This window comes from Mesoplodon bidens (genome assembly GCF_964165515.1).
Source record: "Mesoplodon bidens genome assembly, chromosome: 8".
Classification (NCBI taxonomy): Eukaryota; Metazoa; Chordata; class Mammalia; order Artiodactyla; family Ziphiidae; genus Mesoplodon; species Mesoplodon bidens.
In genome coordinates this window covers 45,177,885-45,203,662 of record NC_138165.1, presented here as the reverse complement: position 1 = coordinate 45,203,662, position 25,778 = coordinate 45,177,885, and the positions used below count along the sequence as shown (strand labels likewise).

At 39.8% G+C, this 25,778-nt stretch overlaps 1 protein-coding gene across 4 annotated transcripts in view; it reads right to left on the bottom strand.

Annotated features, from left to right (window-relative positions):
- CACNB4 (calcium voltage-gated channel auxiliary subunit beta 4) overlaps window positions 1–25,778 on the bottom strand; it is a 265,467-nt gene that overhangs the window by 19,345 nt on the left and 220,344 nt on the right. For 2 of the 4 annotated variants that reach the window (XM_081243150.1, XM_081243151.1), the window contains 6 exons: window positions 17,342–17,418; window positions 15,806–15,825; window positions 15,502–15,582; window positions 14,096–14,154; window positions 5,644–5,753; window positions 156–307 (listed from right to left, as the gene is read on the bottom strand). In XM_081243150.1, coding sequence (XP_081099276.1) covers window positions 156–307; window positions 5,644–5,753; window positions 14,096–14,154; window positions 15,502–15,582; window positions 15,806–15,825; window positions 17,342–17,418 — 499 coding nt within the window. The remainder of the gene's footprint in view (window positions 1–155; window positions 308–5,643; window positions 5,754–14,095; window positions 14,155–15,501; window positions 15,583–15,805; window positions 15,826–17,341; window positions 17,419–25,778) is intronic. The other 2 variants (XM_081243149.1, XM_081243148.1) reach the window with 2 other exon arrangements.

Below are 25,778 nucleotides of genomic sequence, written 5' to 3'. Positions count from 1 at the left end.
TTTCTAGAACCTGTACAGAACAGGTGAATTAAAAACTGCTCATTAAAAGGGTCTCAACAAGACATTCTCCTTGTCCACTAACAAAAATGCACAGAGCAAAAAATATTTCAGAAGAAACAAGCTTCTAACCCTTAAGACAGAAATGAGCTGATTACCTTTGGAGATGAGACTTTTACATGAACAATAATTGGTGCTAAGGAAGTCTTTATAAGTTGTGCTGGGTGATTGATGGTGTCTGCATCAAGAACAACCAGTTGCAAAGATCTTGCCAACTCAAAGATTCTTTCAATTTCACTTTGTACTTCCGCTAAAAGGAGAAATAACAAATAACAGGTCATGGTATTTTTATTAATTAGTTCCTATATTTAAAAAATAGTACCTCTTTCAGATGTTAGCCTACATTGCAAAACAGAACATTTTGAATTTTCATAGTCCTACCTAACTTAAGATCTTTTCTAAAGAGAGATGGGTTGAGTTTTACATAAAACCAAACAGTTGGTGGAAAAAATTGAGAAGGCTCTCTTGATTTGCTTCTTATGCTCACCCTAATATTTAGCTATTTACATAGCTATGTTGGTTTTGATTGTGGTTTTGTTCTAAAGAACTTTTATTTTAGCTACAGAAGTTGCAACTACATTTTAGAAAGCAATCGAAATACATGTGCAGAGCAACATCATATGGAAAGCAAATTACGCTGAAATACGCCTACCAATCAACAACTTGCATATTAATATTTTATGGATGTTTTATAACATCTCACAACTGATCTATTTGGACTGATATGCACAATTTTGTATCCCTGTTAAATGTTCTGGATCTACTCTTACAACTATCATATTGCTAAATCTTCATTCAAGTGTTAGGGCCAGTGGACTTGTTCTAAGGCATAATTATCTTCAGTATTAAAATAAAAAAACAAAAAACAACCTAAGATCAATTATATTAAAGTGCCACAATGCATTTAAATGCAAATCTGCTTGGCTTGCTGTAATAGCCAACTGATCTGAATCTGTGCACGAATCTGGTCCAACGAAAAATCTAGTTATTTTCAATGTCAAAAGCAATCCAGCTATTTTTTAAGCAAAAATTAAGTAGATTATCTATAAAAACATAATATGGCTTTCTGAAATATAAAAAGCTTTTTAATATATATTTTTATAAATCAGCTGATTTATTGATCATGTCCACAGTCTGAATTAGTCTATTTAATTTTCAGAGAGACGATCTTGTTTGCTTTTTGCTTATTTTCATTTTTCGCTATAGGCATGACCTACCAATGTTGTAATCTTATCCAAATTACACAGAGTAGACGAAGCTACCTAATTTAAATTATTTCAAAGATGGCCTAGGCAAAAGTTGATGTTGCTCTAAATATCCTCATTGAAAAGGTTTTGTACCAGAATCCCGTGATTTGTTTTGCTTATTCAGTATAAATTCAAATTCATGTTACCCACCAAAAATTCTCCCTTCCATAACCAGACAGATTGACAGGGTGTGTGAAATCATGAATGCTCAAAACTATCATGTAACTCTATTTTCTAGGGCTTTGCTAATAGCATAAAATTCTTATTTCCCACAAAATCACTGATGTTTAATGCATGATCTGTATAAGAAGTATGAATTTAATGAGTCATTAGAACCCAGTAGAGGCTGTTCAGTTCAACTTCTGACTCTCAACATGTTCTCTGGTTTCCCTCCTATAATGGGTTGAATTGTATCATCCCCAAATTCATATGTTGAAGTCTTAACCCCTCAGTACCTCAGAATGTAACCTTATTTTTGAGACATCGTCTTTACAGAGATCATCAAGTTAAAATGAAGTCATTAGGGTGGGCATTACTCCTATATGACTGGTGTCTTTATAAAAAGGTGAAATTTGGAGACAGGCACACACACAGGAGAACACCACGTGAAGATGGATGCAGAGATTGGGATGATGCTTCTACAAGACAGGAATGCCAAAGATTGCCAGCAAACCACCAGAAACTAGCAGAGAGGCATGGAACACCTTCCTCACAGCCCTCAGAAGGAAACAACCCTGTGGATACCTCGACCTTAGACCTCTAGCCTCCAGAACTCTGAGACAATAAATTTCTATTGTTCAAGTAAAAAAAAAAGGCAACATATCTATCATTTTTCATATTATCCAATACCAATAGCCTGAAAGATTTCATGTTGTTCTGAAAGGTGACTAGTTTTCAATATATTAATGTAAAGAATCTGGACAATTTGGCTTATTTGCAAAATTCTGAAATACTTTCTACATTTATTAGTAACAATAACCTACTTGTTCCTTTTTTCTCATGTCAGAAACAGAAAGATTTTTTTAATGAGAGAAGTTTGGAAAGTAAAGTTTATTTTTATTGTAGTAAGTTTCATTTCTTTTTTCTTTTTTCATTAAACTGCCTCTGGTTTAAGGTAACTCCTGGCCAGGACTGTACTAGAACAAGGCTATCTTGCTTTAAACTTCAAATCTGAATACAATATTTTCTGAAGTAGCAAAAAGGCAGTGACGCAAAGTAGCAAAAAGGCAGTGACGCAAAGTAGACTGTCCCGGTACAAAGAACCCGTGAGGCACTCTGAGTCTCTGTGTAAATAGTTCAGAGACACCTGGGCCTTATTTACTTTGCACCAGCCATGAGGCAAGTGTGGTGTTTTTTGGGAGTTTTTTTGGCCACGCCACGCAGCCTAAGGGATCTTAGTTCTTGGACCAGGGGTTGAACCCGGGCCTGGCAGTGAAAGTGCAGTGAAAGCACCAAGGGCAGGCACACCTACAGCTTAACCAAAACAAAACCTGGGTAATGGGTATCAACAGAGAGGTACTCGGGCAGAGCAGGCCAGGAGGCTGCAGAGGTCCACCCTATATACTGGAGTGGGTCCAATATTTGGATAATATGTATATGGAATACAATAAATAAATTATACGTGTGAGAAAGACATATTTATCTACACAGCTCAGTTTCTTTAAAGAAAAACTTTAACCAAACACAACAATCTTGACTACCTAGGCAGATTCCAATCAAAGCTTTATCATGATCTTATTCCAGACAAATGAACTCTGAGAAGTCATGGACCATGAAGCTGGAGGGACCTCAGTGAACACTTCTATAACTTGACCACAACTGGTCTGGACCCACCTCTCCCCAGCATCTCTGTCACCTGTGACCTTTCTCTTATATCCAAAAGCTTAAACTACTTCAATGGCTCCCTGTGGCCCAAAGCAACATTTTCCAAAGGCAGTACCCTGGATCACTAATCTCATGAGATAGCCTAGGCAAAGAAGGGGATTTTTGCAAGGGAGATATCACATGCTATAATAGTTTCTCTTGCAATTTCAAATGTACATTATCCTCTTTATCTTAATGCCTCTAAGAAGTGTTGCAGTGAAGAAATCTGACTATCTAATCCGTAAGCTTCAAATTTATTTGACTGCGGAAAACATACTATTAGTATCCTTTAAAATCAACATTTTGTGGAATCTATTTTGGGGTCTCTTTAGCAAGGCGTACTAGAGCCTTAACATACTGGCCTCGATCTGTTTTTTCAGTCTCTTCTGTTGCTCTCAAATCATGCCCCCTACTTCCTTTTTCTAAATATGCTCTGCACAAAACAACTTGTTTCTCAACCACACAGTGTTTATATGTCAATGCCTTTGTACATTCTTGACTGCCCTAAGAACCAGCTCAAAAAGAACTTCTGTGAAGTCTTCTCAGACACCTCTTACTCCCTACCCTTCTTTCTTTATACTTTTAGTACTTTGCTCATAATTCCATCATCACACAGTACTTTAACCATCACTCCCCTTTTTCTGTTTGCCTGTGGCTAAGGTACTTTGCCTTATTTACGTCTGTACTTCCTAAGTCTGGTACAATGCATGGCAGTAACAAGTGTTCAAGAAACATTTGATGAAAGAATCTATACATGTGCATTAACAAGCAGACAAATGGGCATAAGTGGCTCACATAGTGGTTATTATAATAGGCTGCCATTAAATTATCTCCAATGGTTGTGGGAGTTATGACTTTACAGAGTAAAAAGGAAAACCAGTGAACTGATATCTACCTTGTTTCTTCCTCAATATTTACACCAACCCCACTGCACCCACTCCACTGACTCTGACAACAGGTGACTACATAGGTGATATGGAATGACCTCACAGAATGCCCATTACACTCTAGGCTGGTGCAAGATGGCTGAAAAAGTCAGGCAACCTAGCTTATGTTTTTAAGTGTCCTTTAGCCTCTCATTATACATCAGAGGAAGGAATGGTTAAGAGTCAAAGGCACTGTGAGGAGTGGAAAGGAGGGTGGAAGACAGGAGAACAGAGAACAGATGCTTATTTGAGAAACCTTCAATCTAATTTGGTATCCTTGTCACCCATGATATACTACTTTAGTCAGCTACCTAATCTGATTCATCATCATCAACTCTGCCATCATCACCCCTGAAGGTCAAAATACTGTGCCTTTAAGAGTGCTTCACTCTGTCTGTGGAAGGCTCTAAATACAGAACTAAAGAAGGAACCACCGATGTCTGGGATCCTGCTCTCACAAACGCTGACGACTGTCCCATTTGGTAGGTTCAGCATTCTTTCAAAAAGCAGCCATCCAACAAACATTTATTGAACAATTACCATGTGCCAATCCCAGGCCAGGAATAGAGATGACACTCGTCTCTTTCCACCTGCACAAGTCTTGGCATAGCCTTCAATGGACACTTGATGGGATATTTGGGCATGCAATCTATCTTAGAAACCCTAATTTTAGAAAAAGTTTTCTATCACCTACAGAGCTCACTTAAGTAGTTTTTTTTTTTTAAAAAATGTAGTGGCATAGAAAAACCCTGTCTTTCCTACTCTGCCCATGAGGAAGAGGGCAGTAAAGCAAGCTGCCCTCAGAATGTGAATACAAAAGAGAGTTATAAGTGGACTACACCACTCTGGGCCACCATAGAAACCACAAACAGGCTTTTGAGATGAGTGATATGATTCTCCTGCAGCCTGGACCCACTTCTGTGGTTGGTGAATCCATCCTCCACAGCCTTGCTCCTGCATGGCTTGACGGACCTAATCACATATAGTGCTTTTTCTTCTCCATCATGGTGAATTTCAGGATGCTTTCTGATTGGTGCACCAGGAAAGACATGTTTAAACTCCCTGAATGGTATTAATGGTGGTTGCTACTTCCACTTAAGGATGTGACTACTCTGGGCACCAGCTGGCAGCAGAAACCACACTGAGAACATCATTATCTAGCTTCCTTCTAAGGATCTGGGAAAGGTGGACATCTCATTTCCTTTCATGTCAGCTGTGACTTAGGTATGACAGATATCATTAGCCTCACTGAGAAGCTCAGGCAAAGCAGGGATGAGTGGTTTCACGTGTTGAGGCAGTAACAGAGGAGGACAACCTGTTGAGGATTCTTCCTACCCGACTACTAATTAGCTAAGTGACTGGAGCTGAGAAAGAGGAGTCTCAGGCTACTGCAGGACTCTGCTCCCTGCTTTTCCATGGCTAGGCTTCTTGTCAGTTAATCAGTGCTTCCCCCTTCAGAATGGGGAAAATGGGCACATTGGAAAGACATTCACAAATGCAACATGTGTCACCCCGGTCTGAGAGCGCAGTACCACATTTGAACATCTTACCTAAGCTGGACCGAGTGTTTGAGCGTTCAATTATTGCTCTCTTGCTGGGATTATTTAGGACAGACCTCTTAGCAAGAGAAATGTCAGCTGTCACTCTTGTTATTGATATCCTATGAATAGGAACACAGAACAGAACAAGCCAGTAAAAATGTCGTGGGGCTCTCCAAGAGATTTATAACCACAGTACTTAATAACCGCCTCACATACTATACTGCAACCACAGTGCAATAAACATTGGCCACAAGTATTTTTAAATAGGATTTGGCTAGCATTAAAATACAGGCAGAGCAGAATGGAGGAAGGTTTTGGCTATTTAACAAAAAAAAAGACTCCAGGAAAAATGCAGCTCTTCCTCCACTATTGTCTGCCTTGCCCAGTTCTCCTTATAATGCACACCATACCAGGAGGGAATCAAAACATATGAATAAATCATGCTCTTTCTAGGAAGCAGCAATACAATTTCCCCACAATTCACAGTTGATTTGCTCTTGAACAAGACTTTCAGGAACTGCAAATGCTCTGCCCAGGTGCATCAATGCTGCTGGTCAAAGTGGGAAATCCTCTTCATTCCAATCATCAAAGACAATCAGCTCTGTTGCATTCCTGATGCTCAACAGTTAACTCATGGTACATGAAGCATTTCGCCACAGGCCCAAAGGAATGTTTCATTTCTAAGAATATGAAAAATATGATTTCTTTTCTGCAGGCACAAGGATTCTTCAGCATATTTGCATATTGCTTTGAATGCATATTGTGGGCAGTAATAAGACACTATTGCTGAAGGCAATATAAGGATTGTTCCAGAATTTCCATAAGTTAGAAAGTGTCCTGCAGTCATGCAAGATAAGAATAAAACCGAGACACTGCAAATGAATGGAGACAGGGGTCTATCTGTATATGATGAGAATCTCTGGAATTTATAATTTTAAAATTCTTTATTTTAAGCTGGGATTGCTCAACTTCAGATCATGATCTACCTGCAGAATGCAAAGAATGCCTCTCTAAGCCAGCTACTGCCATCACGGGCCCTTCTTCATTCTTGTCTCCAAAACTTGGCAGAGTTCCAGGAAGGAGACAAGAAGAGTCCCGGGGCTTCCCTGGTGGCGCAGTGGTTGAGAGTCCGCCTGCTGATGCAGGGGACGAGGGTTCGTGCCCCGGTCCGGGAGGATCCCACGTGCCGCGGAGCGGCTGGGCCCGTGAGCCATGGCCGCTGAGCCTGCGCGTCCGGAGCCTGTGCTCCGCAATGGGAGAGGCCGCAACAGTGAGAGGCCCACGTACCGCAAAAAAAAAAAAAAAAAAGAAGAGTCCCACCCCTTCCCTTTTATACTCACCGCACTCATTCTCCCCCACTTTCAAACGCCTCTAGCTGGTGGAGCAGGGAAGAGGGTAGAGTTATCAACAATTATTGAGTCATATGTCATCTCACACCTATTTGGGGACAACACTGTCAGCACTCTCAGGAGACTCTTCACCTGACTTCAGGGACCTGAATCCTTGGGGAGAGTTTAAAATAGTCCTTTTCATAAATGGTTGGAAATGATTTCTTTAAAGCAACAGGCTGTGCAAAAGTTCTGGTGCTCTTTTAAAGCAAAGTGCTCCTTGTTTGCATTGTTGTATATATAAGCTATAGATGGTCAGGAAGTTTAAAATTGTTTAACTTCTTAGAATTTTTTAGGCTCTAATAAATTATTTGAGGCATCTTCAAATTGCCTTCTGCAGAAATCAAGAATTTTGTGAAATACATCTCGGGCCACTGAGAATGTTAAATGGGGGCTGAGTAGGCCAGGAGGGCCCCAGCTTTCTGACCCTCAATGCCAGGCAAACACCCCTGCATTTATGTTTTCTAAACAGAGGGCTTATCTATGATTTCATTGTAAGAACTTGTTCAACTGCTAAAAGATATTGGAAAACACTGGTCTGTACAACTTCTTCATTTTTTAAAATTAATTAATTAATTAATTAATGTTTGGCTGCATTGCGTCTTTGTTGCTGCACGGGGGCTTTCTCTAGTTGCGGCGAGCAGGGGCTACTCTTTGTTGTGGTGCGCAGGCTTCTCATTGCAGTGGCTTCTCTTGTTGTGGAACACGGGCTCTAGGTGTGCAGGCTTCAGTAGTTGTGTCTCGCAGGCTCTAGAGCACAGGCTCAGTAGTTGTGGCGCATGGGCTTAGTTGCTCCATGACATGTGGGATCTTCCCGGACCAGGGCTCGAACCCGTGTCCCCTGCATTGGCAGGCTGATTCTTAACCACTGCACCAGCAGGGAAGCCCCACTTCTTCATTTTATCAAGAAGAAAAGTGAGCACAGAGAGGAAGTTACACATGGTTATTTAGAGTCTAAGAAGGTCTAAAGCACAGGCCCCCAAGCACCAGGCCAGTACTTAGTCACCTGACTCATAATTCTCTTGCAGTTTCAGTTTTCTTCTCCAGCAACCCTGAATCTCCTGATACCAGCCATATCAGCAAGTGCAGATCTTGGCCACACGCTGAGAGATGGTCAAGATCTAAATCAGGTTAAAGTCAGTGAAGCCCACATCTGAGTCTCCATTACTCAGTTGGCTGCTGCCCTTGAGGCATGAAATCTCATAGGTAGTCTTTGCGGTCATAGCTTCTTTTACCTACAGAAGAGAATTTGCTTATTTTTGAGTTTCTGGGTTTTTTGTTTGTAGTTTTAAGAATGGAGCTGCTGGTTAGAAACATACAGTTAATTTCCAGAGCAATTCAAATATATGACTGGAGACAAGTGGGTTGGTTTAGGGCCAGAATTCAACCTTCTAGAATAATGATTTTTAGAGGGCCCAAAGAGTCTATTCTGCTTCGGTGAAAATCAAATTTGCTAGTTGTGTACTAGCCAAATAGTGACGCTTGGTTCTTAAAACTTGAAAGGATTATCAACAGATGTGCACTCTTATTTTTTCTGGGTTTTAACACACTTTTACCAAGCCATTTTCAGACACATCCAAAGTTTTACCAAAAAAACAAAACAATAACACACATACACAAAAACGGAAAAAAAAAAACTGCTTCATGTATTCACAAACCAGGAAAAGGTGTGGACAATAAAAGGTTCTTTTTCTTCTTTTATTGGTCAATAAAATAGCAGCTAATTTGTTAATATAGGTTATTTCTTAATAAAAATACACATTATGAAACAGCTCAGGAGAAGACAGACACAGCTCCAGAAACCCTCTAATAAGACAAGAAGGAGTTTTTATTTTCCATGCAAAGATGCTTACTATTATCAAACTCAGACACCAAATCCAAACTTTTTTGTTGTTTAAAAGGCTCCCCAGCAATGTAATTACATTCATCATTAAATGCTAGTCTATTTACTTTTTTTTTTTTACTTAAAGTTATACCCTTTCTATTTCTTTTCTTGCTATACTCACATCCTCTAGTGTCTTTCAGTATTTCTATGTATCTTATTTGATGTACATCTCTAAAAAGTTCCCTTGGAAACTTTTTTGTGATGTGGTGTCAGTAATTACTAGCCCGGGGATAGATAAAAGACTAACAGAAGTGCAGTTCACCAGCAGACTGGGTATATATCTCTAAATCTAGTAAATCTGTACCCTAATTGTTGCTTATTTCTGGTTTGGAATTCATTATTTCTGCAGTCCATCATGTGCTATGCGTATTCGTTTTCTGTGGTTTTTCTATGGAAAGACATTACTCTTAGGTGAGACACGCTCATTCAACAATAATTAGTATTTCCATGTTGATAATGGAACAGCTAAAGACCCTTCTAGACTCTATCCTTGCCACATCTAATATGCAACCCTGTTAGTATATTAGTTTTTATTGAAACTCTTAGACTTCCTTCACAAAGGAAACACATTCCAAAGATCAGACAGCACAGTGTCAGGAGAACAGGCATGGGAGGCATAGGTCGACCTCGGTACTCTTCCTGGGTCTTCCTCTTGGCTGCTTGTGTGACCATGGTCAAGTCATGTCATCTTTTGAGCATCAATATCATAATAAAGTGGTGATAGTGGCTTTCTTGAATTATCTCACAGGATTGTCATTAGGAGCAAACCAGGTAATATGTAAAAGTGCTTTCTTACATAATTATTCATAGTGTCCTATGTTGATAGGCACATATAATAATGTATACAAGGTAGTTGTTGGAGATTTGAGACTTGAAGGAGACAGTTTCTTAATATTCTATCCTCAAAAGTTAGCAGTCTATGGGCTTCCCTGGTGGCGCAGTGGTTGAGAGTCCGCCTGCCGACGCAGGGGACACGGGTTCGTGCCCCGGTCCGGGAAGATCCCACATGCTGCAGAGCGGCTGGGCCCGTGAGCCATGGCCGCTGAGCCTGCGTGTCCGGAGCCCGTAGGCCACAACAGTGAGAGGCCCGCGTACCGTAAAAAAAAAAAAAAAAAAAGTTAGCAGTCTACCATGAACTCTCCCATTCTTGGAGTCTGTGAAATTTATATATACTTTGAGGATGGGAGAATAAGGTCAGACATGTTGCAATCAAAATCTGCTAATTTAAAAAATCATATTTGGCATTAAAGTGTTCAATTAATTATCTCTAGTGCTTGAATGTCCACTGATGAGTCTGCATTTGAATAGAGAGTAGGAGGAGGAGATAATAAGAGGATGATATTGGTTATGAAACAGAAGGCACCGTATTGTTCTTTTCCATTTGTTGACTGCAAATCTTCCATGTCTTGGCTGCTTTGTGATATCATCAGCTGTTGCTATTTCCTTTTATAAATAAATACTACTTCTTTGAGTCTCCCTAAATTATATTCTTAGCCTCCTTTCTTCAAATTCTTTCTCAAACTGTTTTTTTTTAAGCATTCCTTGGCTAATAGATTCAGATCCTATTTGTATGTTCATTTATGATTTGGGGCCATAATCATGTCAGTTACAAAGTGTCCTATAACTGCCATAGAGCTGATCTGATCCAGTTGTCAAAAAGCCTAAAGTTACAACTTTGTTGGGATTTGAAATGTTAGCATAGGTCAACAAATTGCAATTGGTTTGACTGCTTGCTGTTCAGCCTATGAATGGTAGATTCAACCAGCTGAACAAACCTCATCTGAAAGGATGATCCCCGTTGAATGTTTGTGGTGTTAAATGAAGAGAGAAAAGCTCCATGCCATTGTGCATCCACTGTGTCCCTGCCAGGCTGGTGCCACTGTAGCAGCTCATTAGGCTCACTTAGTTTATGACCTGTGCATAGGAATTGTCACTATGTGTGGAGATCCACATGTACAGGGGTTCCCTCAGGAAGTATTTAGTATTTTGCTTTCCATTTTTCTTACATAGAGTCTAGTTAGGCCCTACAATAGCAATAAAATTGTAAAATAAGTAAGTAGCTTTAAACTGATACAAATAATTTCTAAGGGATCATAAAAAAATAAGCATATGATTCTGTAATAGTCAATGTTGGATTTTAATCCAATTTGTTGAATTATTTTTTAGCAAAGATCTGAAAAACAGTATTGAAGAAGCAAGCCTTTTAGCCGTATTTTTTTGTTTGTTTGTGTTTTTTTGCTTTTTTGGCTCTTTCTGAAAAAGAAAAGACTTTATCCTATTTTGTCTAACCTACTGCATTCATAGCCAGTGAAACACTGTGTAGGTTTCCATTAGAACATATTGTTTATGTTGTATTGCTGTGCAAAAGCCCACTGTGTAATTGTTCTCTTGGCTGGTTTCAATTAAAGACTATTTGTTGTTTTCTCTCCTTTTATTAATTGGTAAACATAACACAGCAGATTGTCATGGCTCAGAATGTAAGGATATTTCCCACACAGCAGACATGTCAGAGTCATTGTGCATCCACATTGCACACTTCTTCTTCCTTACCAAAGTCTATATATACTCAACCAATGAATTCATTATCATTTTTCTGCTGCACTGGCCTCTTCTAATTTGAAAGTAAATCCACTCTCCTACTCCCACTTTTAATACCTAGCTTTCTCCAACTCTGCCATACATCAGATCTCTCTAGGGCTGAGCCTCTTTCTCCAGCTATTACTTTTGCTGCTGCTGTATTCTTCCTCATATCTCCAGACCCTCTGCTGTGCCATCAGACCCCATGGAACACTTGGCATTGAAATTTTAATTCTATTTCTACTAAAACCAACTTCAATAGTGTGTACAAGTGTTTGGTGAATCAGGTAGCTCTAGCTGGTAAATCTCTGCTCTTACAATTAAATGCATTTCCTCTTTCTGGGTCTGAAGATTGAGGAAAAACCACAGATTCTTCATTCTTGAAGGCAGTAATTAAGTCACTCACTTTCTCTTTGCTAAATTATAATAATTCCTTTCTTCTTTTCCATAGGTCCTACCTTTCAAACCTTTAATTACACTGCTGCTTACAAGGATGTTAAGTGGGGACCAAAACAATCTAACAGAAGCTTAGATTGCATATAGGATGGCATTTGTTCAGCTCAAGGGCTGTTATGGGGCCACAGGATGAGGCACTTCTCAGAACTTCCTTAAATAAAGGCACTGCAGGTTAGAGCCATGTGACTCTAAGCACAGCTGAAGGAAGTGTGATTGACTGAGCCAGGCATGTCAACTGCGGCCAACCCAGGGAGAGCTGCATGAGGACAAGGGTGATGGCCTCTGTCATCGGAGGCAAGGACCAACACCAATATTATTAACTTAAAGAGTCAGAGTTCAGCTGTTTCTTTGTAATGTTTTTTTAAGAAGTAATTTCCCAGTAGTCAAAAGTTTTCCAACAGAAGAAGGTTATCCATCTACTTGTGGTTTGGGGACATAAGAGATTAGCCTAAAAGGACTTTTACATTTCCTTCCAACTCCAAGAGTCTAGTGCTCAGTGCTTTTCACTTGTTTTCTCTGAAATTACTTCATTCTCTGCCTATTTGTTTAAAAAAAAAAAAAAACAGAAACAAAAACAAAAAAACAGAGAATAGGATACATCCATGGCTTTCTTATTAAGCCCTTTGTGTCCACTAGATAAATGTGGCAGACTATTATTTGTTCAGCAAAATCCATTTACTCTTCCTCTTGGGCACACAGCTAGACTGTAATTCCCAGCCTCCTTTGCAATTAGGTGTGGCCACATGACTAAGTTCTAGCCAATGCAATGTGAGAATGATGTGAGTCACTTCCAGGCCAGCTTGCTCCTCTCTCTACAGCTAATTGGAGAGACCAACCCCAGGTCAAGGGTCCCAAATGACAAGCAGGACAAACTTTTTGCCCAGTCCTTCCCTCCTCCACACTACCCACCATCCCAGCTGAGGAACACCTGCCTCAGACTATTAAATGAGCAACACTAAGCTTCCATTGTGTTTGATTCATTATACATTTTGGGCTCTACTTATTAAGGCAGCCTGGCCTATACTAAGATACTTAGCAATTCACATAATGGCACTGAAGCATGCTGCTTTCTTGAACTAAAATCTCAATTATTGGAACTAAAATCTCAGTTTATTTTCTTTGTATATAGTCCCAGAAACTAACAAATATTTCAAACACAATTATCCAGAAGGTTTTTCTTTTGACAACTACATACAATTTGTACTTAAAGCATTATCATGTTTGCTTTTTTCTTAAAATACCATATTTTTAAAAATCTATTTGTGGATATTTTAAAAATGTCTTCAAATACTTAAATATTTGGTAAGCTGGATGCATTTAACCATACTTAGCACACACTACGTTTTCTTCATTTCTAATAAGTCTTCAGGTATTTGCACATGGTTATTTTTAGATGGAGTGCATTCTGAATTGTGAAAGAGCTTGGTACTTAGTATTGAGTCAGTATGGACTTTTTACCATTTCTCTGCAAAATTAGAAACTCTTTCCAGATATTTTTCACAAAACTTAAATGATAAAATTTTCTGATGGTTAAAGACTGAGCCCTGTTGATAATGGGTCATAGTGGGATAGGATACATACAAAAGAAACCCATAAAATAGCAAAGAAATTTCTAGTAAAACAAACCCAGAACTGAACATCCAAAGAAGTACTATTCCCTACAAGATAGTCATTTTTGGAGGCTTATGATGAAAACATTTCTTGCGCTCTTCTTTTAAGGAAATTCAGTACTTTATACCTTCATATGATACACACGCATACATGCACGCACACGCACAATTCCCAAATGATACTACCCAACTTGACCAGTGAGGCACAATATTTGTCAGAAATATTCTATATTTTCATTATTTTTTATAAACATAAGTTTGGTATGAATTCACTAACAAGTGAGAAAATAAAGACTAACACATACATATAAATAAAACAAACGGATAATTTTCCTTCTCAAGGTCTTTTTTCTTTAAGGGCTTCAACACTATACGTCATAACTTCATATTTTCAGAACACTTGCATTGTATTCTCCCCTGAATACTGAGTTAACTTTTAATTAGAGAACATCTGTAATCACCAGAAACATAGATCCACAAATCAATTTATCATTCATGTTTGGTTAAAGGAAAATAAAGAATACAAAAGCATCTGTATGCCTCACCTCCCATCAAACCTGTGCTTCAGGAAATCAAAGAGGGCTTTCTGCATCATGTCTGTGACCTTTGCAGAGGTGAAAAAAAAAAAAGAATGAGGCAAACACACGCAGAGAGAGAGAGAAATCAAAAGTGAGAGAGCTGAAAGGGAACGCATTCTGACGGAGCCCAGATCTGATCACAGCCACTCGTCTGGTGGAGGTGAGACAGGGCAGGGGACCGTGGACAGAGTTTTTCATACTTAACCACTTGCACTTACTCAACTTCCCCCCTTGGTTCTCCTCCAGGGTGTTGAGGCATGAACCAGCAGTGTTCACTAGATCCAAGGCAAACCCTCATCTTTTAGGGGGTGGAACTGCCACCGAGAGTCCACGATAGGCTAGCTCTGTGCGCAGGTGCGGCCTATCCTCGGCGTACCTGAGTGGTGCCTGCCTCCAGTGAGGAGCAGCTAGAGCTCCTCAGGCCAGCCGTGGGCTCGGCCTCCTGCTAGTCTGTGCAAGTCGCTGGAAATTTTCCACGCCTAGGGCTGGATTTCTGTACCCCACTCTCCTGCTCTTTCTCTGATGTTCCCCATTGAGAAGGGGAGGGGAGGAGAGGAAGGAGAAGGGGGAAAGGGAGGGTGGGGGAGAAGGAGATGGGATTCTTAAATCTGCCTCAAAGAGACTCATTAATTCACTCAACAAATGTGAACTGAATGCCTACTATGTGCCAGCCACTATGCTAACTCAGTGGGAAGGGTGCCTTGGAGGTTGCCCACCTTCAGATTTTAATGTCCTACCCACTTATTCTTATCCACGCTGGCATAAAGCCAAAATGGCAACATCTGAAATGCAGTGATCTAAGTCTTTACTCTTTTCCTTTTTGCATGGTTTTGTTTAATGAATCTCTGAAGGAGTTCACTAATACTTGTAGTGGAGTGGTTTTTTTTTCCTTTTATATGGTCTTTAAAGTAAAGAAGCAGAGAAATGTTTGGTGGAATATGCCATTGTCTTGAGCACCCAGCAAGGTGAGATCTGATGGTGCTTTGAGGTGAGGTTTGCTGGCATATTGCCTATATGTTCCCTTGTGCTGTTCATACTCTATTATTTCTAATAGCAACGGGAACAGTTGAGACAGAAAAAATCCTTTTCTTTGAATTGAATGCAGAGCACATTTTTGACCAGAACTTCCCATTATAAATATTTTGAGGGAGCTATTTCTGAACACTGTAATACATGAAAGACAAGAAGTGGGCCAGGGAGGGAAGAAAGAGTGAAGGGCCACGCAAGCCCCACGCTGCACCTCCTGCCTTCACGAGCTGAGGGCTGGCTTCTGTTAGGACCTGTGTGAAAGCAGACCCTGAGAAGCAAGCTCCAAATGGCTGTCACCTAGGTTCTTGATCAAGAACTGAACCATAACAGACTGGTATTTGTACCTCATAACCCTTCAGTGACGGCCCCACTAACACCACCGGACGCATGGATGGCACAACGTCGTAGGGAGGGATGTGCTCCGTCTGAAAAAGATGATTGGACACGCGTGACAAGGGGAGGGTCAGCACACCTCCTCCACAGCCACAACATTCACAATCCGCAGGTCAAATGAGAAATAATGACCACAGGTCCCGCCAAGGAGACTCCTCCCTTATTTTATAGCCATTTGGGTCACTGAAATGGAGCATTGCAGGCATGTATGGATAGAAACCTTCACAGCAGATTTAAAAAGGAAACACAACTTACCACTTTTTGCTTCTGTTTTGCTAAAAGACAACAATGAGAGCCATATCAAAATATGCAATCTCTGTCATTGTTAGCACATGCTTTTAAAAGATGGAAGAATGTACCAATTCGTCCCTGTCATTTTCGTCATTTTCCAATTCACCCACTCTGCAGAGCACCACTCTACTGTTTCATACTGGTCGGGCCAATTTTGAAGACAAATGCAAAAACAGACAACCTCCTCTCCATTAGAATGGCCTTATATCCTGATTTCTGTGGGGTGGGGAGGGTGGATTTCATAATAACATTGGCTGGGCCAGTCACAGGCCGTGGGTTGATCCTGTGATGGACACACCATGCAGTGTGGCTGACAGCAACTTGGACAAATCAAATTTGATAAAAAGAAACTTAGAATAACAATTTGGATAATAATGATCATTACCTCACTCACTAGTTATTTTTGGATTTGTAATTTTGGTGAACTATCAAAAAATTTTGAGGTTCTTTTTGTGTTCTTAAGTCTTTCTGCTCACTTTCCAGAATATTGACACATTTTTCCTACTATGTTGCTCTTAATTTCAAGTAAGTTTATAATCAGTTATTCCTGTTCTTTCTTGTTTGTAATAGTGAAAAGCTGCAATGACCTAAATGTCCAACAAATGGGGATGAGGCAAAATATACTCAATACCTGATTAAAGTGGCTTTGTGGCCACCCAATCAGGTCCAGTCCATTTGCGGACAACCCAGAGACCCAGAGTTTGGTTCAGAGCCATGGAAATCAGGATTCACATGAACAAGGACCCAGATACTTAGATCTGTTCCAGAATCAATCCAGTTTCCTGCAGTTACGATAGATCAGGATAGACCTTGGGTCTGTCATTCTGAATTGGTAATCCTGGATGACTTAATGCAGCATCAATTCTGGGCAGAATGAAATGAGCCTATAGGAGTCAGGGAACGTGGTGGAAGAAAAATTCCTGCTTGAATACCTCCACAGTTTCTAAATACACTAAATACACTCCTGATTGGGCCACCACTGTCTCTTCATTACCATTAATTCCAGGGCTCAGTTATCTGCTGTCCAAACAGAAGTGAGGTCATCTGGGCCCAACTTCATTTTCTGCTTCAACCCTCTCCACCTCCACAGCCCAGGCTGTACCAACACACCCTAAAGTTTTACATGGAGACTTAAACAGAGCATTTTCTTCAGACTTTACAACTTTGTAAAAACTTTTTAATTGGTTGGCCCTCACCATCTTAAAGTCTGCTGGGTTTCTGGGTGGAATAATGAACTTGCTTCTGAATGATTTATAAAATAGAGGGCAAATAAGATTTTACAGAATTATATTACAATGATCTGAATTTCTAGTACCACAAGTACCCTTTAAATCAAATCAAATGACCACAGAAAGCAAATGAGCAATGAAAAGTTAAGTAGAAAAATCTTTAAGTCAAGTCTTTAAATTGCTTCCAAATTAGTAAAAATACTTGCATGTATTTTCAAATATTAAGAAAGGAATACATTCCATTAAAAAAAGGTTTAACTGAAACCCTCACCTGTTGATGTGGGGGTTGCTCGAAATGTCCCTGATACCATTTCTCCAAGACTTGAAGAAGAATTTCCACTGGATTTCCTAAGACACAGAAAAGGAACTTAAGACTCATTTCCCAAAGATGGCGGAGTAGAAGGACGTGTGCTCACTCCCTCTTGCGAGAGCACTGGAATCACAACTAACTGCTGAACAATCATTGACAGGGAGACAATGGAACTCACCAAAAAAGATACCCCCCATCCAAAGACAAAGGAGAAGCCACAATGAGATGGTAGGAGGGGCGCAATCACAATAAAATCAAATCCCATAACTGCTGGATGGGTGACTCACAAACTGAAGAACACTTATACCACAGAAGTCCACCCACTGGAGTGAAGGTTCTGGGCCCCACGTCAGGCTTCCCAACCTGGGGGTCTGGCAACGGGAGGAGGAATTCCTAGAGAATCAGACTTTGAAGGTTAGCAGGATTTGACTGCAGGACTTCGACAGGACTGGGGGAAACAGGGACTCCACTCTTGGAGGGCACACACAAAGTAGTGTTCACATCAGGATCCAGGGGAAGGAGCAGTGACCTCATAGGAGACTGAACCAGACCTACCTGCTAGTGTTGGAGGGTCTCCTGCAGAGGGGGTGGCTGTGGCTCACCGTGGGTACAAGCACACTGGCAGCAGAAGTTCTGGGAAGTACTCCTTGGTGTGAGCCCTCCCAGAATCTGCCGTTAGCCCCACCAAAAAGCCGAGTAGGCTCCAGTGCTGGGTCGCCTCAGGCCAAACAACCAACAGGGAGGGAACCCAGCCCCACCCATCAGCAGACAAGTGGATCAAAGTTTTACTGAGCTCTGCCCACCAGAGCAACACCCAGCTCTACCCACCACCAGTCCCTCCCATCAGGAAGCTTGCACAAGCCTCTTAGATAGCCTCATCCACCAGAGGGCAGACAGCAGAAGCAAGAAGAACAATTCTGCAGCCTGTGGAACGAAAACCACATTCACAGAAAGATAGACAAAATGGGGGCTTCCCTGGTGGCGCAGTGGTGAAGAATCTGCCTGCCAATGCAGGGGACACGGGTTCGAGCCCTGGTCCAGCAAGATCCCACATGCCGTGGAGCAACTAAGCCTGTGTGCCACAACTACTGAGCCTGTGCTCCAGAGCCCGTGAGCCACAACTACTGAGCCCGCACGCTAAAACTGCTGAAGCCTGTGTGCCTAGAGCCTGTGCTCCACAACAAGAGAAACCACCGCAATGAGAAGCCCGCACACCGCAACGAAGAGTAGTCCCCGCTTGCCGCAACTAGAGAAAGCCCGCGTGCAGCAACGAAGACCCAATACAGCCAAAAATAAATAAATAAATAATAAAAAATAAATTAATTAAAAAAAAGAAAGATAGACAAAATGAAAGGGCAGAGGACTATGTACCAGATGAAGGAACAAGATAAAACACCAGAAAAAGAACTAAATGGAGTGGAGATAGGCAACCTTCCAGAAAAAGAATTCAGAATAATGATAGGGAAGATGATTTCCATTTGCATGGAACATGGAAAGGCCCTCAGAAAAAGAATGGAGGCAAAGATTGAGAAGATGCAAGAAATGTTTAACAAAGACCTAGAAGAATTAAAGAACAGCCACCTAGAATAATTAAAGAACAAATAAACAGAGATGAACAATACAATAACTGAAATGAAAAATACACTAGAAGGAATCAATAGCAGAATAACTGAGGCAGAAGAACAGGTAGCTGACCTGGAAGACAGAATACTGGAATTCACTGCCATGGAACAGAATAAAGAAAAAAGAATGAAAGGAAATGAAGACAGCCTAAGAGACCTCTGGGACAATGTTAAATGCAATAAAATTCGCATCATAGGGGTCCCAGAAGGAGAAGAGAGAGAGAAAAGACCCAAGAAAATATTTGAAGAGATTATAGTCGAAAACTTCCCTAACATGGGAAAGGAAATAGCCACCCGAGCCCAGGAAGCGCACAGAGTCCCAGGCAGGATAAACCCAAGGAGAAGCATGCCAAGACACATAGTAATCAAACTGATAAAAATTAAAGACAAAGAAAAATTATTGAAATGAACAAGGGGAAAACGACAAATAGCATACAAGGGAACTCCAACAAGGTTAACAGCTGATTGCTCAGCAGAAACTCTACAAGCCAAAAGGGAGTGGCACAATATATTTAAAGTTATGAAAGGGAAGAACCTACAACTAAGATTACTCTACCCAGCAAGGATCTCATTCAGATTCGATGGAGAAATCAAAAACTTTACAGACAAGCAAAAGCTAACAGAATTCAGCATCATCAAACCAGCTCTACAACAAATGCTAAAGGAACTTCTCTAAGTGGGAAACACAAGAGAAGAAAAGGACTGACAAAACTAAACCCATAACAATTAAGAAAATGGTAATAGCAACATACATATCAATAATTGCCTTAAACGTGAATGGATTAAATGCTCCAACCAAAAGACAGAGGCTCGCTGAATGGGTAGAAAAACAAGACCCATATATATGCTGTCTACAAGAGACCCACTTCAGACCTAGAGACACATACAGACTGAAAGTGAGGGGATGGAAAAAGATGTTCCATGCAAATGGAAATCAAATGAAAGCTGGAGTAGCAATACTCATATCAAATAAAATAGACTTTAAAATAAAGAATGTTACAAGAGACAAGGAAGGACACTACATAATGAACAAGGGATCAATCCAAGAAGAAGATATAACAATTATAAATATATATGCACCCAAGATAGGAACAACTCAATACATAAGGCAACTGCTAACAGCTATAAAAGAGGAAACTGACAGTAACACATTAACAGTGGGGGACTTTAACACCTCACTTACAACAATGGACAGATCATCCAAACAGAATATTACTAAGGAAACACAAGCTTTAAATGACACAATAGACCAGATAGATTTACTTGACATTTATACGACATTCCATCCAAAAACAGCAGGTTACACTTTCTTCTCAAGTGCACACAGAACATTCTCCAGGATAGATCACCTCTTGGGTCACAAATCAAGCCTCGGTAAATTTAAGAAAATTGAAATCATATCAACCATCTTTTCCAACCACAACGCTATGAGATTGGAAATTAATTACAGGGAAAAAAACGTAAAAAACACAAAACACATGGAGGCTAAACAAAATGTTACTAAATAACCAAGAGATCACTGAAGAAATCAAAGAGGAAATCAAAAAATACCTAGAGACAAATTACAATGAAAACATGATGATCCAAAACCTATCAGATACAGCAAAAGCAGTTCTAAGAGGGAAGTTTATAGCAATACAGGCCTACCTCAAGAAACAAGAAAAATCTCAAAAAAACCAATCTAAACTTACACCTAAAGGAACTAGAGAAAGAAGAACAAACAAAACCCAAAGTTAGTAGAAGGAAAGAAATCATAAAGATCAGAGCAGAAATAAATGAAATAGAAACAAAGAAAACAATAGCAAAGATCAATAAAAATAAAAGCTGGTTCTTTGAGAAGATAAACACAATTGATAACCCTTTAGCCTGAGTCATCAAGGAAAAGAGGGAGAGGACTCAAATCAATAAAATTAGAAACGAAAAAGGAGAAGTTACAATGGACACCGCAGAAATACAAAGCATCCTAAGGGACTACTGCAAGCAACTCTATGCCAAAAAAATGGACAACCTGGAAGAAATGGACAAATTCTTAGAAAGATATAACCTTCCAAGACTGAACCGGGAAGAAATAGAAAATATGAACAGACCAATCACAAGTAATGAAATTGAAACTGTGATGAAAAATCTTCCAACAAATAAAAGTCCAGGACCAGATGGCTTCACAGGTGAATCCTATCAAACATTTAGAGAAGAGCTAACACCCATCCTTTTCAAACTCTTTAAAAAAACTGCAGAGGAAGGAACACTCCCAAACTCATTCTACGAGGCCACCATCACCCTGATACCAAAACCAGAGAAACACACTACAAAAAAAGAAAATTCCAGACCAATATCACTGATGAATATAGATGCAAAAATCCTCAACAAAATACTAGCACACAGAATCCAACAACACATTAAAAGGATCATACACCATGATCAAGTGGGATTTATCCCAGGGATGCAAGGATTCTTCAATATATGCAAATCAATCAATGTGATACACCATATTAACAAACTGAAGAAGAAAAACCATATGATCATCTCAATAAATGCAGAAAAAGCTTTTGACAAAATTCAACACCATTTATGATAAAAACTCTCCAGAAAGTGGGCATAGAAGAAACCTACCTCAACATAATAAAGGCCATATACGACAAACCCACAGCAAACATCATACTTAATGGTGAAAAACTGAAAGCATTTCCTCTAAAATCAAGGATAACCACTCTCACCACTACTATTCAACATAGTCTTGGAAGTCCTAGCCACGGCAATCAGAGAAGAAAAAGAAATAAAAGGGATACAAATTGGAAAAGAAGAAGTAAAAGTGTCACTGTTTGCAGATGACATGATACTATACACAGAGAATCCTAAAGATGCCACCTGAAAACTACTAGAGCTAATCAATGAATTTGGTAAAGTTGCAGGATACAAAATTAATGCACAGAAATCTCTTGCATTCCTATACACTAACAATGAAAGATCAGAAAGAGAAATTAAGGAAACACTCCACTTTACCATTGCAACAAAAAGAAAAAAATAGCTAGGAATAAACCTACGTAGGGAGACAAAAGACCTGTATGCAGAAAACTATATGACACTGATGAAAGAAATCAAAGATGACACAAACAGATAGAAAGATATACCATGCTCTTGGATTGCAAGAATCAATATTGTGAAAATGACTATACTACCCAAAGCAATCTACAGATTCGATGCAATCCCTATCAAATTACCAATGGCATTTTTTTTACAGAACTAGAACAAAAAATCTTAAAATTTGTATGGAGACACAAAAGACCCCAAAGAACCAAAGCAATCTTGAGGGAAATAAACAGAGCTGGAGGAATCAGACTCCCTGACTTTAGACTATACCACAAAGCTACAGTAATCAAGAGAGTATGGTACGGGTACAGAAACAAAAATATAGATCAATGGAACAGGATAGAAAGCCCAGAGATAAACCCATGCACCTATGGTCAACTAATCTATGTCAAAGGAGGCAAGGATATACAATGGAGAAAAGACAGTCCCTTCAATAAGTGGTGCTGGGAAAACTGGACAGACACATGTAAAAAAATGAAATTAGAACACTCCCTAACACCATACAAAAAAATAAGCTCAAAATGGATTAAAGACCTAAATGTAAGACCAGGCACTATAAAACTCCTAGGGGAAAACATAGGAAGAACACTCTTTGACATAAATCACAGCAAGATCTTTTTGACCCACCTCCTAGAGTAATGGAAATAAAAACAAAAGTAAACAAATGGGACCTAATGAAACTTAAAAGCTTTTGCAAAGCAAAGGAAACCACAAACAGGATGAAAAGACAACCCTCAGAATGGGAGAAAATATTTGCAAATGAATCACCCGACAAAGGATTAATCTCCAAAATACATAAACAGCTCATGCAGCTCAATATTAAAAATACAAACAACCCAATCCAAAAATGGGCAGAAGACCTAAATAGACATTTCTCCAAAGACATACAGATGGCCAAGAAGCACATGAAAAGCTGCTCAACATCACTAATTATTAGAGAAATGCAAATCAAAACTACAATGAGGTATCACCCCACACCAGTTAGAATGGGCATCATCAGAAAATGTACAAACCACAAATGCTGGAGAGGGTGTGGAGAAAAGGGAACCCTCTTGCACTGTTGCTGGGAATGTAAATTGATACAGCCACTATGGAGAACAGTATGGAGGTTACTTAAAAACTAAAAATAGAATTACCACATGACTCAGCAATCCCACTACTGGGCATATACCCAGAGAAAACCGTAATTCAAAAAGACACATGCACTGCAATGTTCATTGCAGCACTATTTACAATAGCCAGGTCATGGAAGCAAGCTAAATGCCTATTGACAGACAAATGGATATAGAAGATGTGGTACATATATACAATGGAATATTACTCAGCCATAAAAAGGAATGAAATTGGGTCATTTGTAGAGATGTGGATGGATCTAGAGACTGTCATACAGAGTGAAGTAAGTCAGAAGGAGAGAAACAAATATCGTATATTAATGCATATATGTGGAACCTAGAAAAATGGTACAGATGAACCAGTTTGCAGGGCAGAAATAGAGACACAGATGTAGAGAACAAATGCATGGACACCAAGGTGGGGAAGTGGGTGGGGGGTGGTGGGATGAACTGGGAGATTGGGATTGACATATATACAGTAATATGTATAAAATAGATAACTAATAAGAACCTTCTGTATAAAAAACTAAATAAAATTCAAAGAAAAAAAAGACTCATTCCCCAGATTCCTTGGAAGTAGAACTTGAGAGTACAAAGCTTTCTTTGGCCTTAATCCACTAAGTAATTCAAAACACACCAAGTCCTGCTATAGAGTACTTCAAGGATCTGCCCAAATGTTTTCTTTGACCTCCTTTCTCAGAGAAAGTGGGAAACTATCTAGGACCTGGAAATATTTTGCTAAAGTATGTCTCCTAATTATTCAATGCAGAAATGAGGCAAAAGAATCACTAATAGGAATGTTCTTGTGAACTGTCTTTTTAACCAACACTCGTCACCAGTACACTAGCTGGATGTCAAACACAGCTCAAAACAAGCAGTAAGACCTGGAAAAAGCACTTCTTATGTGGGGATCAGAATTAAGAACTGGCAGTAAGGATTTGGTCATGAATAATATTATGGAATGGAATGGAAGCTCATTGGTATTGGTCCCTGCATGTGGCTTGGGAAGCTTCCCTGGAGCCCACCAGGGCCCTCAGGAGCCCACCTTCCCACCTCTCCAGTGTCCCTTCCTTCAATGCTTAAGTATGGTCCCTAGAGTTAGGACAATCTGATTTCTCCTCCCGGCTTTGCCCATTACTAGTCGTGGGACCTTGGCACACCATATCATATCTTTGTGCCTGAGTTTCCCTATCTCTAGAAGGAGAAACTATACTTCACAGTTGGTATAAAGATAAAAGAAGATCACGTCTTTGAGCTCTTGGTTTTACTCTTGTGCCTGTGGGCAAAGTAAGCCTTTAGTTCAGAAGTGTAAAATAATTTTATGGAATAATAATAATAGTAGTAGAATAACTTTGGAAATGGTGATAATAATTCAATTATTTCATTCAAATATTTATTGAGTATTCACTGTCCTAGAAACTAGGAATACAACAGTGGGGGGAAAAACAAAATTCCTTCCCTTATACAGACAAATTCTAACGGGAAATATCAGTATCAAACAGATGAATAGGTAAATATATAGTATTTCTGATAGTAATAAATGCAACAGAGAAAACTGAGTTGGGAGAGAGATAGGAAGCAAGGGAAGAGAAGTGGATTCAACTTTAAATATGGTGGCAGGAAAGGGGTCATTGAAAAGGTGATATTTAACTAAGATCTGAAGCAGATGGAGTGATCCAGTGGAAAAGTGAAGAAAAGCGTCCAGTGAAAGGAAACAGCAATTGCAAAGGTCCTGAGACAGGAACATGTGTTCCCACATGGAGCAGCATGAGAGACAAAAAGTCTAGAGAAGAAGTAATAAGAGGGATTAATCATTAATAATATTATAAGCATGTTACATACTAAAAAAGTTTGATAATTAAAAGTGGGCTAACACTCTACATTTGTGATCTCCTATCACTGTTTAAGAGGTTCCCATTATGACAAGGCAAAAGGACCCCTGAAGAACAGAGGAGTTTTTGAAACAGAAAAGGATCTAATAGAAAAAGGAGGTTGAGAGTTAAGAGAAAGAATTGATTCTATTTTAGGACTTCCAAAAAATGGTAACACATACCAAATCAGTGCTTCAATGTAGGCTCACAATATATGCAGGCTCAGTATGATTCTGATTTCTCCTCTCAGGCTTTGCTTGTAACCCTGGGACCTTTAAATACCTGCACTCTGAGATCTTTGTGGCTACTTCATTAGTTCACTAGAGGTTAATTCATCTGAAGCTGGACAGAGTCTTACCCCCAGTACCAAGCGATGGCAGCGGCCACAGAAAACCCTGGAGAAAGTGATACTAGTCCCAGGATGGTATTGCATGTGCCATGGCATTCTGTGCCCACTTGAAAGAGAGTCTCTGAAAGTTAACCAAGAAGAGCCATGATGCCAGGTCAGGCCAGGCCCCCACTTACTTTACTGAGAAAGGATGCCCTACAGGACTCTCACAGAGGAAAGCTTAGGTTCCCAGGAGGGTTTGCTGAAGCCACAGAAAACAGTCTCCACTGTGGAATTCGTGTTGAGTCCAGGGGTGTCCAGGCTTCAGCACACAACGGGGAGAGTGAACTATCTGAAACCCCTTTGTGTCAATTTCAG